The sequence below is a fragment of the Trachypithecus francoisi genome, unplaced genomic scaffold, assembly GCF_009764315.1.
Source record: "Trachypithecus francoisi isolate TF-2019V2 unplaced genomic scaffold, Tfra_2.0 Lachesis_group3, whole genome shotgun sequence".
NCBI lineage: Eukaryota > Metazoa > Chordata > Mammalia > Primates > Cercopithecidae > Trachypithecus > Trachypithecus francoisi.
The window spans coordinates 147,312,885-147,327,175 of record NW_022681468.1 but is presented as its reverse complement, the minus strand read 5'-3'; the positions used below and the strand labels follow the sequence as shown (position 1 = coordinate 147,327,175).

Below are 14,291 nucleotides of genomic sequence, written 5' to 3'. Positions count from 1 at the left end.
ACCTCATGATCTGCCCACCTCGGCCTCCCAAAGTGCTGGGATTACAGGCATGAGCCACTGCGCCTGGCCTTCTTCTACATTTATTAATTGGAACTTTTCTCTAAGAAAGTACAGTCCCTTCTTCCACCACTTAATTTATTCAACTATTTAGTTTTTTTCAGTTTGGAATCATATTCTTTGGGGAATAATTCAATACGGTACTGTCATTATTAATTTCATTGTTCAACTTGTTCCAGCTTTAATTATTTGGAGTTCTTTCAGCTTGGGTCTTGTGTCCTTTGGACATGCCTTTTTTGTTTTTTTGGTTTTTTTTGTGATAGGGTCTTGCTCTGTTGCCCAGGCTAGAGTGCAGTGACACAGTGATGGCTCACTGCAGCCTTGACCTCCCTAGGCGCTGGTGATCCTCCCATCTCAGCCTCCTGATTACCTGGAGTACAGATGTGCACCACCATGCCCAGCTACTTTTTGTATTTTTGTTTTCTAGAGATGGGGTTTTACCTGTTGCCCAGGCTGGTGTTGAACTCCTGGGCTCAAGGGATCTGCGCACCTCTGCCTCCCAGTGTTGGGATTACAGACATGAGCCACCGTGCCTGACCCTTGAGCACTTCTTTAATTGATTTTTTATTGTTGTTGTTATAATCCATTGGCTTTAGTATATTCATAGAGTTGTGTATCCATCAGCAATTTTAGGACATTTTCATTACCCCCTAAAAAACCACATGCCACTAGTTATTCCCTAAGTTCACCATTCCCCAGCCCTTGGCAACCACGAGTCTACTTTCTATGCCTATGGATTTGCCTATTCTGGACATTTCATATAAATGGAATCATACAATATATGATCCTTTTTGATGGCTTCTTTCTCTTAGCATAATGTTTGCAGGATTGTGTTAGTTTCCTGGAATTGCTGCAACAAATTACCACTCACAGAGTGGCTTCAAACAACAGAAACTTATGCCCTCATGATTCTGTAGGCTAGAAGTCCAAAATGTTGGCGTTAGCAGCACCATATCCCTCAGAAAGCTCCTGGGAGAAGGATCTGCTCCAGGCCTCTTTCCAGGCTTCTGATGGTTACCAGCAATCCTTGGCACTCACTCCCATTTCTGTCTCTGCCTTCATGTGACATTCTCGCTCTCACTCGCGCGCTCTCTGTCTCTCTCTGTGTGTGTCTGTCTCCCTGTCTGTCCCAGTATTTAAGAGACAGGGTCTCTGTCACCTGGACCTGACTGCAGTGGTGCAATCACAGCTCATTCTTACCTGCAACACCTGACCTCAAGTGATCCTCCCGCCTCAGCCTCTCAAAGTGCTGGAATTACCATCGTAAGCTACCACATAACTTTTTTGTTTTGTTTTGTTTTGTTTTTTTGAGACAGAGTCTTGCTCTGTCACCCAGGCTGGAATGCAATGGCACGATCTCGGCTCACTGCAACCTCCGCCTCCTGGGTTCAAGCGATTCTCCTGCCTCAGCCTCCCAGGTAGCTGGGATTACAGGCATCCGCCACCATGCCCAGCTAATTTTTTGTAATTTTAGTAGAGACAGGGTTTCACCACATTGGCCAGGCTGGTCTCCTGACCTCAGGTGATCCACATGCTTCAGCCTCCCAAAGTGTTGGATTACAGGTGTGAGCCACCGTGCCCAGCTCCACATAACCTTCTTATAAGGACATTAGTCACTGGATTTAGGGACCACTCTAATCCAGTACTGTCTTATATTAACTTGGTGACATCTGCAAGGAACTTATTTTCAAATTAGGTCAAATTCACAGATACTGGGGGGTTTGGACTTCAACATATTTTCAGTGGAGACAGTGATTTAACCCCCAACAAGGGGCCTTTCATGTTGTAAAATATACGAGAGCTTCATTCCTTTTTATGGTGAGTAATACTCCATTGTATGAATAAACCACATTTTATTTATCCATTCTTCAGCTGATGGGCCTTTAGAAAGTCGTTTTCTGCTTTTTGCCTACTAGTAAATATTGCTGCTGTGAACATCCCTGTAAAGCTTTTGTATGGATATGTTTTCATTTCTCCTGGGTATGTATCTAGAGTTGAGTTGCAGGATCATAGAGGAACTGCCGGACTGTTTCACGGTGGCTGTCCTGTTTTACCTTCCCACGAGCAGTGTGTTTCTCTCCGTCCTCGCCGACTGTTGCTATGGCCTATTTTGGATGACAGCTGTCCTAGCAGATGGGAAGTACTACCTTATTGTGGCTTCAGTTCCATGACCCTGACGGCTAATGGTGTTGAGCATCTTTTCACGTGCCTTTGCCCATGTATACATCTTCTTTGGAGAAATAGCTAGTCAGATATTTTGTCTATTTTAAGGTTTGGTTATTTGTCTTTTTAAGAGTCCCTTAGCAAATATATAATTCACAGAAAATGTCCTCCCATTCTTTGTGTCTGTTCACTATCTTGATATAGTGCCCTCTGAAGCCAAAAGATTAATGATGTCCAGTTTATTTTTTATTGTCGTTCCTTGTGCTTTGGTTTCATATCTAAGAAACGAGTGCCTAATCCAAGATCACGAAGTTTATGCCTATGTTTTCTTCTAAGAGTTTTATGCTTTTAGCTTCCACATTTCATTCTTTGACCCATTTTGAGTTAATTTTTACATATGGTGAGAGCTAGGGGTTGAATTTCATTCTTTTCCATATGGATGTCCAGTTCTCCCAACAACATGGATTTGAAAGATTATTATTTCCCCCACTAAATTGTCTTGGCAGCCATGTTAAAGATCAGTAGACTACAGACATAGGACTTTTTTTCTGGACTCCTAATTCTATACCATTGATCTACATAGGTGTGAGCTGTTGCACCCAGCCTCACACTGTCTTCATTACTGTAGTTTTATTGTAACTTTAGAAGTCAGGAAGTCTGCATCTTCCAACTTTGTTCTTTTTCAAGATGACTTTGACTATTCTGGGTTTCTCAGATTTCCGTGTGAATTTTAGGATCAGCTTGTCAATTTCTGCCAAGAAGTCAGCTGGGATTTTGATTGGGATTACTTTGATCGGTGGATCAACTGGGGGAGCATTGCTATTTTAACAATGTTAAGTCTTTAGCTCTGTGAATATGGGATGCCATTGTGTTTATTTAGGCTTAATTTCAACAATGTTTTGAAGTTTTCAGAGTACAAGTTTTATGCTTATTTTACTAAATTTATTCCTAAGTATTTTATTCCTGTTGACGTTATTATAAATGAAATTGTTTTCACTTCATTTTCAGTTTCTTCATTGCTATTATGCCGAAATAAAATTGATTCTTGTATATTGCTCTTGTCTCCTATACCCTTGGTGAATTCATTTATTAGTTCAAATGTTTTTTTTAAAATAGATTCCTTAAGATATTCTATATGCAAGATCATGCCGCCTGCCTTTGTTGTTGTTGTCTTGCCAGTTGTGCTGACTACAGTCTCCAGTACAATGTTTATTAGATGTGGTGAGAGCGGATGTCCTTGTCTTACTCCTGATTTGAGGAGGAAGGTATCCATCTTTCACCATTAAGTGTGATGTTAGCTGTGGATGTTTTATAGCTGATCTTTATCAGGTTGGGGAAATTCCCTTATATTCCTAGTTTTTTGAATTTTTATCATGAAAAGGTACTGGATTTAGTCAAATACTTTTTCTGGTGTCTACTGAGATAATCTTACGGGTTTTTTTTTTTCTTTTATTAATATAGTGCATTGCATTGATTTTTGTATGTTGAGCCAGCCCTGTGTTTCTGTGATAAATCCTACTTGCTCATGATATATGATCTTTTTTTATGTGTTGCTAGATTTCAGTTTACTAGTGTTTTGTTGAGGATGTGTGTGTGTTCATGGGGGATATTGGTCTATAGTTTACTTGTGATGTCTTTGCTCAGTTTTTGTATCAGGGTAACTCTGGCCCTATAGAATGAGTTGGCAAGTGTTCCCTCCTGATTTTTTGAAGCATCTAGGAAGGATTGGTATTAATTCCTTAAATGTTTGGTAAATTTTACTAATGAAGCTATCTTGAAATTTTCTTTGATCACTAATTTAATATCTTAAATTTGTAAATAAAATATATACTAAGTTTTTTTTTTTTTTTCTGTCGCCCAGGCTGGAGTGCAGTGGTGCCGTCTGGACTCACTGCAAGCTCCACCTCCTGGGTTCACGTCGTTCTCCTGCCTCAGCCTCCCGAGTAGCTGGGACTACAGGCGCCGCCACCACGCCTGGCTAATTTTTTTGTATTTTTTTAGTGGAGACGGTTTCACTGTGTTAGCCAGAATGGTCTCGATCTCCTGACCTCGTGATCCACCTGCCTCCTCCCAACGTGCTGGGATTACAGGCGTGAGCCACTGCGCCCGCCTGTACTAAGATGTTTTATTTCTCCTTGAGTCAGTTTAACTTTTGAGTCACTAATTTATGTTACTGAATTTGTTGGCATATAGTTCATAATATTAATTCATTTGTTTTTATTTCTTTTCCCAGATGTTTTTAAAGCTAAAATTTCCCTCTGAGCATTGCTTCAACCATTTCCCATAGCTTGTGACATGTATTTTCATTTTTAATATAATTTTGCGATTTCTGTTTGTATTTCTTCCTTGATTCAATTGTTGTTGAGAATTTCTTAAAACATTTTTGAGGCCACGTGCAGTGGCTCATGCTTCAAACTCCTGGACTCAAGGGAGTCTCCCGCCCAGCCTCCCGCGCACCTGTACTACAGGCACAGTTACCTTTCCAATTGTGTTTTCTTGTAATACCGTTGTACTCCTCCATCTCCCAGTGTATCTTTGATCCATCAAGCATAAGGGATCCATTTTGGTATGTCTGTGAAATGGGTCTCTATGCAAGCTTTTTTTTTTTTTTTTCAGATGGCTGCCCATTTGTCTCAGCAATACTTATTAATTTATGGATATTTATTTTTGGAAGTCATCAGTTCAGCACTGAGAACAAATTAGGTTACCTGGGAATACATTGTGGAGAAAATAGGGCCTAGGCCTGAATTTTGAAAGGTTCCCAAAATGTCAGCAGTTGAAGAGGATGAATCAACAGCAACAACAAAAAAAAACCACTCAGAGAGATGAGAAGCCTCTGGAAGTGATTCTGTCAGTCAAAGGGAGAGACTGGCTAAGTCAAAGCTTGCTGAGAGATTCAGGAAGTGTAGGACAGCAGTTGTTCAGAAGATCCAGCCACACGGACACCGTGGACCTTGGTGCCTGCTGTTTGGAGGAGTGACAAGGGCAAATGTTAGATTAGGGCGGGTTCAGAAGTCAGCAAGAAGTGGGAGATGGCAAACAGCGAGACTAGTTGCAGGAAGCTTATCTGTGAAGGCAGGAGAGTGAAGAGGAACGTTTTAAAGATGAGAGAAACCGACGCCGGGACTTGCGCCTGTAATCCCAAAACGTTGGGAGGCTGCAGAGGGGAGGGGCACTTGAGCCCAGGAGTCTAAGTCCAACATGGGCAACAGGTTGAGATCCTGCCTTGACAAATTTTTTTTTTTTTGAGATGGCGTCTCGCTCTGTTGTGCCCAGGTCGGAGTGCAGTGGCACAATCTCAGCTCACTGCAACCTCTGCCTCCTGGGTTCAAGCGATTCTCCTGAGTAACTGGGATTACAGGCGCTGCCACCACACCCGGCTAATTTTTTGTATTGTTAGTAGAGATGGGTTTCACCATGTTGGTCAGGCTGGTCTTGAACTCCTGACCTCAGGTGATCCACCGCCGTGGCCTCCCAAAGTGCTGGCATTATAGGCGTGAGCCACCGCTAGGCCCCCAAAGTGTTTTAAAAATTAGCCAAGTATTGTGACTAATAGTAAGGATCCAGTGAAGAGGAAGAGGTGGAAGCAACAAGTGAAGGGACTGGTGATCAGTAGTGAAGGGCTTCTGACAGGGCAGCGTGAGAACTAAGCCTCAGGCAGAAGGGCCTGCTTTGTTGCAGCAGGTGAGGAGATGAAGATGGAGAGAGGACTCTCTTTGTTTCCTCCTTTATTGTGATCAGAGCAGCAATAGATTAGAGGTGATGATGGAGGTAGGATGGTGGGTGCCTGTGAGTTCCAGCAGAGGTCAAGGGTCATGTTGTTGAGGAGCCTGCTGAGGTGGAGGTGTGGTGACCACATTGCAGATCCAGAGGGTCACCCCATCTAATCCCCAGTTAGGACCTTTAGCTTGGCTGCCGCACCTGGGGTGGGGGCCAAGCGTTCAGCTTTTCATAGCCTGTTACTTTTCCTCCCATCCCATCTTCCACATTTATTACCCTGCTAAACCCCCTCTAGCCATGGCCTCATTCCTGTTGCCCGGGTGGTGCAGAGAGCCTCTCATGCACTGATCCCTGGTACCCCCCAGCTTGGAAGGCTGGCAGAGCACCTCATACTCTCAGGCCCTGGTTGTTCTGATCCCTGTTGGAACTCCCCTGTAAGCAGTCTCTGCCTGTGTGGCTTAGAAGGTGAGCAGAGATCATCTAGATACTAATTTCTATTGCTGTGGTCTTCTTAGGGGGATGTCCAGCCTCTGGTATTCCCATCTGGGAAGACCATTGCAGTTGATTCATCTTATTGGAAGCTGTGGGATGCAGTTTAGAGTCAGAGGAGATAATTTTGTGCTTGCCTTCTGGCTCAGTCCTGAGTATCCTGTCTTCTGCAGGGTTACACAAACTTGCCTGACTCCAGGGATGTATGGATAGGGGATGAGCGAGGCGGCCTTTCTGCAGTGAGGAAGAACTCCGCCTACGGTGAGTTGCGGGGAGTGTTGGGGATAGCCAGCTGCCTGGCTGGGGACTTGGGGGCTGATGGCTGCTAGATCTTAGTGGGTCACTGGTCTGCGGGAGAGCTGTTGCTGTCCTGAGGCCCTGATGTTCAGTGCCATCACAGGGTCTCCACCTATTTCTTGTAGGCCGCAGAGCCTCCCTGGGCAGTTGCTGCTGTTCACCATCCAGTCTGTCCAACTCAGGGACCTGCTTTTCCTCTTCCTACCAGGATTTGGCCAAGCACGTTGTGGACACTTCTATGGCTGATGTGAGTGACTGCTCCACCTGTCCCCACCATTCCTTTGCCCAGACCTCTGCTGGGTGTGCAGTAAGAGAAAGTAGGAACAACGCTGGACAAATGAGGAGCCCAAGGCTTATGGGCTCTTCATCTTGAGAAAAGGGGAATTCAGGCCAGGTGTAGTAGCTCATGCCTGTAATCCCAACATTTTGGGAGGATGAAGCGGGAGGATCACTTGAGGTCAGCAGTTCGAGACCAGCCTGGGAAGCATAGCAAGACCCTGTTTCTACAAAAAAATAAAAACATTAGGCCAGGCGTGATAGCTCACACCTGTGATCCCAGCACTTTGGGAGGCTGAGGTGGGAAGATTGCTTGAGTGCAGGAGTTCAAGACCAGCCTGGACAACATGGTGAGATTCTGTTTCTACCAAAAAATACAAAAAGATAGCCAGGTGTGGTGGTGTGTACCTGTAGTCCTAGAGACTGGGAGGCTGAGGTGGGAGAATCACTTAACCCCAGGAGATTAACACTGCAGTGAGCCATGATTACGCCACTCCACTCCAGCCTGGGTGACAGAGCTAGACCCTGTCTCAAAAAAAAAGAAAAGGGGAATTGAGCAGAGGCAGGCCAGACTGACTAACCCAGGGGCTTAGTTTTTACGATGCCTCCTAATTTGGGTGTGGCCATTGTGTCCCCAGGTAATGGCTGCTTGTTCGGATAATTTGCACAACCTCTTCAGCTGCCAGGCAACAGCTGGCTGGAAGTAAGTTTGTGTAGGGTCCTTTGTACAGTGTCTGTCTTGGTCCTAAGCTTGTCACTCTGCTTGGCTTCTCTCCTCCCTTCCCTTACCTGGATTCCTCGAGTCTTCACTCTCAGCCCCTCCTTTGTGACCCTTGGAGCCCATTTTTGACTCCCTCCTATTTTCTGTGCTTGGTGTCTCCCCCCAGCTACCAGGGTGAGGAGCAGGCGGTGCAGCTTTACTACAAGGTGTTTTCTTCCACTCGGCATGGCTTTCTGGGGGCAGGTGTGGTGTCCCAGCCGCTGTCTCGCGTGTGGGCAGCTGTCAGTGACCCCACTCTATGGCCCCTGTATTACAAGCCCATCCAGACAGCAAGGCTGCATCAGCGAGTGACCAACAGCATCAGCCTGGGTGAGCCCAGGGAAGAAAGGCTTCCACAGGGCCTGGTTTCTGGTGTGCCCAGTGGGGTCTTGCTGGGGGAGAGAGGTGGAGGGTTGGAGGCAGCCCTATTGGGAGGCCAGGTACTCAGGTTACTTTGATTGCTCAGCCTAGGTTGAGCTAGGGTTGGGTGATGGTGGGGGGCTCCCTGACCGGGAAAGCTTTAGGACTAGGTCTGTCCATGGGCCTCCTGACCCTCCTTATCCCTGTCCCTCCAGTGTACTTGGTGTGCAACACTACCCTGTGTGCATTGAAGCAGCCGCGGGATTTCTGTTGCGTCTGCGTAGAAGCCAAAGAGGTGCCTGCCTTGGTGGTAAAGATGTTGTGGGAAGAACTTGGGCTGAAGTGTCATGAGAAACAATCTATATGGGCATCAGGTCCTTGAGGGGAAGGAGGGCAACTTGGGGCTGGAGCCAGAGTAGGGGTGACTTGAAGGCTGGCCCAGTGTTGCCTTTCACCATACTGTCTACACGGGAGCCTGTTCCTGTTTTGTCCACACCACACAGGCAGGACTCCCATTTCCCTCTGTCCCCAGGGTCACCTGTCTGTCATGGCAGCCCAGTCTGTGTATGATACATCCATGCCAAGACCCAGCAGAAAAATGGTTCGCGGGGAGATCCTGCCCAGTGCCTGGATCTTGCAGCCCGTCACTGTGGAAGGGAAGGAAGTCACCAGAGTCATCTACTTGGCCCAGGTGATAAGTCCTTTGTGGCCAGCCTCACAGCACAGGCTGACTTGGTCCCACAGCCCCCTGGGATTTTTCTCTCTCACTGTTGAACATCCTCCAGTGCCCAGGCCCTTTGGCCTCAGACCTGGAGACTCAAGGGCTTCCTGGGCTTGCAGTAAAGGGAGTCACTGGGGAATTGGAGAGAAGGGAATGAGACAGGCGTTCATCAATCTTTTCTGAAGCTGCTGTTACCAAATACCTAGTGACCTGCATCCTGTGGGTGATCCCAGTGTCCTTAGGAGACAGATGAGTCATTGTGAGGCAAAAGCAGCAACCTTGGCAGAGCAGAGTGATGACCTGTTTGGTTCACCTCTCCCCTCCCAGTCCCTTGACTTGTACTTTGTCACTAGGAGGTGAACGCCAGTGCTTAGATCCGAATAGCAGAGCCCAGGGGCCTGTAAACACTAAGCCACAATCTGAGGTGCTTCTCCCATCACCACAGGCTGAGGGAACTCCATGGGGCTGGAGTGCGCCTGGCACACACTCTCAAATCTATTTGCACCTTAAATTCTTCTCTCTCTGCTTTCAGGTGGAACTTGGTGCTCCAGGCTTCCCACCTCAGCTCCTGAGCTCTTTCATCAAACAGCAGCCACTGGTAATAGCCAGATTGGCTTCCTTCCTTGGTAGCTAGCATCTCACCGTCAAGATGGTGCTGCCGAGATGCAGACCCAGGCTGCTCAAGAGAGACACTGTGGCAGCTCCTTGTTACTTTCCATACCCCAGTGCAGGAAAAGCCGATGCTGCCTGCTGTGGCCAACTGGGGCAGACAGCACTGGCCCACGGATGCCAGCAAAGCCCGGTCAGTACTTGGTCACAGCTGGCACCAGTGCAGAGCAAACGGCCTGAGCTCCTGGCCCAGGCTATCCAGAGTGAATGCAGATCAGCTCCCCTTTTGGATTTCTCACCTTTCTTTCCTGTTTCTGGGACTCTGCAGCAAAGAGGCCACTTAGGACGGGGACTGGGCACAGCCAGCAGAGCCAGGGGACTGCAGTGCTTTGGCAAGGTGCTTCCGCAGGCTGGTAGGGAATCAGGCAGCCACTGGCCAAGACTCTGCTCTGAATCTACCTCCAGCATTTAGCTCTACTGTGTGATGGGACGTTAAAAATACCAAAACAAAAAGAGGGTTCAAAAAACAGCTGCACAAACCAGAATACGGATTCAGAATCTTTTCTCCTTCTTGAATTTTTGCAAAATACTTTCTTACTGATTTTTGTTTTGTTTTTTTTTTCTCCCTTTCCCTCCCAGGAGAAGACACTTGGGTCTTGGCATGAGTCGGGGTGTTGAGCGACGATGCTCTGATACGGAGCCGTCACTCTAGAGCTTGGTCAGATGGAAGACACTGTAGAACCAGGTTGGACAGATTTGGGGTCAGGGTCGGGGGCTGAGCTCTTTTGAGGACTGGTGGGAGCGGCAGCCAGATGCTGGTTGCTGACAAGGCAAGAGGAATTTCAGAGATTAAACATTGTCCTTTGACGGAGAGGAGGTGAATGAACTCCCAGAGGAGGGGAGTGGCTTGTTGGGAGGAAGCTCAGTTCCAGAACTGACCTCAGTGCACTTGGGAGGCGTGGAGTCCTGAGCATTCCATGATTTCTGCTCTGGCCCCACCTATCCTGGGATGGGATTGGATGGGATGGAGAGTGGGTTCAGTTTTCTTGTACTTTAGCCTGGCTGAACATGAACTCTGAATATTCTGTTTACCTGGAAGTGGTAGGGGTGGGAGATTCTCATCTTTAGTTCTCGTGCCCAAAATCTTTGGTAGATGGAGGGTAACTGGGGATTCAGAAGATGTGGTAGAAGGTATATTTCTGTATAGTGTGGCAGAGATGTATTTTTCTAAAGTGTTGGCAGGGCATTTTTCCCTCTTACCTCGGACTAAGTTATTTATATATTGTTGATTGAAGGTTTTTTAAAATTGCTTTTAAACTTCCTTTTTCTCGGGTAAATTTTTTTGGTGACATGATATATTTAACACCCTGTTTATATACTCCTACTTCTTTTCATATAAATCTCTTACTAAGACTACTGACCAAAAAAGTCAGAACATTTTAAATTGAAAGTCCTCTGTGTACTTTATCTAGTGAAGAGTAGATGAAATACTGCACCGGGATAGCCTAAGTATGGGATTCGAGCTTGGCAGAGGTAGCTGGAGATCACACTGGCAATACCCACTCATAGCCGTCTCAAAGATTCAGTTTACATGTAGGTACAGTTTCCCATGAACTTGGCATTACTTCACAGGGTAAATAGCAACCAGGTAAGTTGCTCAACTGTAGCCCAAGTAAGAACTGAAGGGGAGGATCCAGAGCCGTCACTGCCACACCTAACACTGACCACAGTGCCCTGGGGCTTCTGAGGCAGAGCCACCTATGGGAATCTGAGTCGGGGGATAACCAGGAGGTGACCCTGTCCACCTTAATAGAGAAGCCAGCTGGGCGCGGTGGCTCACGCCTGTAATCCCAGCACTTTGGGACGCCAAGGCAGATGGATCACCTGAGGTCAGTTCGAGACCAGCCTGGCCAACATGGTGAAACTCACTCTCTACTAAAAATACAAAAAATTAACCAGGCATGGTAGTGCACACCTGTAATCCAGCCACTCGGGAGGCTGAGGCACAAGAATCACTTGAATCTGGGAGGTGGAGGTTTCAGTGAGCCAAGATTGTGCTGCTGCACTCCAATCTAGGTGACAGAGTGAGACTCCGTCTCAAAAAAAAAAAAAAAAAAAAAAAAAAAACCACACACCAGACCTGACTGAATCAGCAACCGAAAAGATGGAGAGGGATCTTGTAGCAAAAAGCAAAAGTGGAGTCAGATTTTGGTTTCACGGGGTGGTTCTCATACTTTTGTGTATATCAGCATCACCTGAAGGCTTTCTTATGCCCCCAGGCTGGGTCCTACCCCAAGTTACTGGTTTGGTCGCCCCGGGGAGGGACCAGAGAATTTGTGTTAACAAGAAGTCCCAGGGGACCCTGAAGTTTGCTGGTCTGGGGACCACATTTTATAAACAGCTGACTTTGACACAGAGCAGACATACAGAAAAGAATCTGATGAGTTCACTGACCCACTAGCTGCCTATCTCCATAATCCTTAGAGTAGCCTCCCACAGACCAGCAGGAAGTTCCCTTCATCGGGAGCATGTTCAATTTCCATTCAGATTCCCAAGAATTTGTTTTTAACTCAGTGGGCCTTAAGCCAGGCCTGGGTTATGGCCCAGCCCTTCGGTCTCAGCATCCTTAGGGGTTTCAGGTTTTCCTCTCCTGCCCAACGCGTGTCACACACCTCAGCTGGGTCGTCTTGAACAAGTCAAGAAGTAGCCATGAGCCTGACGCTGACCCTAAGCTTCCTGGGGCAGTGCTGTGGTTTAATCACAACCAATGCTGGTCTCTGGGCATAGAAAGCTTTTTTGTTTTGAGACAAGGTGTCACTCTGTAGCCCAGGCTGGACTGAAGTGGCGTGATCATGGCTCACTGTAGCCTTGACCTCCTGGGCTCAGGTCATCCTCTGACCTCAGCCTCCCAAGTAGCTGGGACCACAGACATGGACCAACACTCCTGACCAATTTTCTTTTGTATTTTTTATAAAGATGGGGTTTCCCAATGTTGCCTGGGCTGGTTCAAACTCCTGAGCACAAGTGATCCTCCCACCTTGACCTCCCAAAGTGCTGGGATTACAGGTGTGAGCCACCGTGCCCGGCCGAGAAAGCATTCCTTAAAGCTTTTTTGGTTCCCGGGCATTCAGAACAAATTGGATTTAAAGGATAAAGATAAAGGCCTTTGAAAATGAAGAGATCAGGGGAAAAGGTTCAGATGCAGAAACTTTAAGTAGCTGAGCTGAGGAGAAGGGAAAGGCATGGTATTTGGGAGAAGTATGATTACAAGGTGGTGACTGAGGAAAACTCCCGTTTTTCACTTTCTACCTTGATGGGGTTTCCTGGCTCTACCGTGGTCACACAAGTGGATCCCGTTAGGTCCTCCTGAGGATTATATCACCAGCCCAGCTCCTGGCGGTAATGCACATGACCAGAGTAGTGCTCACTGTAACCTCTAACTCCTGGACTCGAGCAATCCTCTCGGCTTCCCAAAGCATTGGGATTACAGGTGTGAACCTGTGAAAATCAATGGCTCAGTTATAGAGCTCGATACTGCTGTAATCAAGAAGCAATGCTTTTGCTATGAGAAACTCCAAGCCAAATCAAACACCCCGGCCTTAACAAGCATTAACAACACTGCCCCACCGTGTGGTTCACTAGGGAATATCGTGTGTGTGGAAACTACATTATCCTTTTTTTTTTTTTTTTTTTTTTGAGGCGGAATCTCGCTCTGTCGCCCGGACTGGAGTGCAGTGGCCAGATCTCAGCTCACTGCAAGCTCCGCCTCCCGGGGTACGCCATTCTCCTGCCTCAGCCTCCCGAGTAGCTGGGACTACAGGCACCCGCCACCTCGCCCGGCTAGTTTTTGTATTTTTAGTAGAGACGGGGTTTCGCCGTGTTAGCCAGGATGGTCTCGATCTCCTGACCTCGTGATCCGCCCGTCTCGGCCTCCCAAAGTGCTGGGATTACAGGCTTGAGCCACCGCGCCCGGCCTGAAACTACATTATCCTAACCCTTTCTCCCACAAATAAAATGAGTTACACAGGAGAGGTCAGTACCACTGACAATAAATTAATAGATATTGCTGCCAGATACTAGCTCTCTAGAGTGGAATATACAGGCATTTCTAAGAGGCAAGGTAGCTCACTTTGTGATGGACAGAGCAAAGCCATAATTACAGCGCTCCACCTAAAGCCCACCTGAGGCTCTGCAGCCTTCTAAAGGGTTTAAAAATGACTAGACATCAAGCCCTTGTTAAAGAAAACCAGTTTATTTTAAAAAGTTCTAAATGCCCTGTGCTTGGTCCCTGGTCAAAGAGGTCTCAAGAGTTACTGCCTGCACAGGGGCTTGAAGGTACAGGGTCGGGGGAAGTCAGGTTTCAGTTGGTTGAGTCCTACCTTATCTGTTGTTAGGCTTTTTTTTTTTTTTTTTTTTAAGACAGTCTTGCTCTGTCACCCAGACTGGAGTGCAGTGGGGCCATCTCGGCTCACTGCAACCTCCGCCTCCAGGTTCAAGCCAAGTCTCGTGCCTCAGCCTCCCGGGTAGCTGGGACTACAGGCACACACCACCACGCCCAGCCAATTTTTGCATTTTTAGTAGAGATGGAGTTTCGCCATGTTGGCCAGGCTGGTCTCGAATTCCTGACCTCAAGCGATTCGAACTACCTCAGGCCTCTCAAATTGCTGGGATTACAGGCTGGTCTCGAATTCCTGATCTCAAGCGATCCGCCTACCTCAGGCCTTTCAAAGTGCTGGGATTACGGGTGTGAACCACCACACCTGGCCCGTATTAGGCATTTTTAAGGAGATGGCAGTCCAGCTCCTGGTGATAAGAAAATGTAGACTCCCAAGATTCGTA

General features: G+C 47.1%; 1 protein-coding gene across 5 annotated transcripts in view; it reads left to right on the top strand.

The window, feature by feature from the left end:
• Window positions 1-10,902, top strand: part of STARD9 (StAR related lipid transfer domain containing 9) — a 159,949-nt gene extending 149,047 nt beyond the window's left edge. For 2 of the 5 annotated variants that reach the window (XM_033190406.1, XM_033190407.1), the window contains exons 27-33: window positions 6,603-6,690; window positions 6,852-6,973; window positions 7,641-7,705; window positions 7,890-8,092; window positions 8,338-8,432; window positions 8,655-8,813; window positions 9,376-9,611. In XM_033190406.1, coding sequence (XP_033046297.1) covers window positions 6,603-6,690; window positions 6,852-6,973; window positions 7,641-7,705; window positions 7,890-8,092; window positions 8,338-8,432; window positions 8,655-8,813; window positions 9,376-9,477 — 834 coding nt within the window. In that variant the 3' untranslated portion in view covers window positions 9,478-9,611. Of the gene's footprint in view, window positions 1-4,836; window positions 5,432-6,602; window positions 6,691-6,851; window positions 6,974-7,640; window positions 7,706-7,889; window positions 8,093-8,337; window positions 8,433-8,654; window positions 8,814-9,375 lie in introns of those variants that run through there. The other 3 variants (XM_033190404.1, XM_033190405.1, XM_033190408.1) reach the window with 3 other exon arrangements.
• The last annotated feature ends 3,389 nt before the right edge of the window (window positions 10,903-14,291 follow it).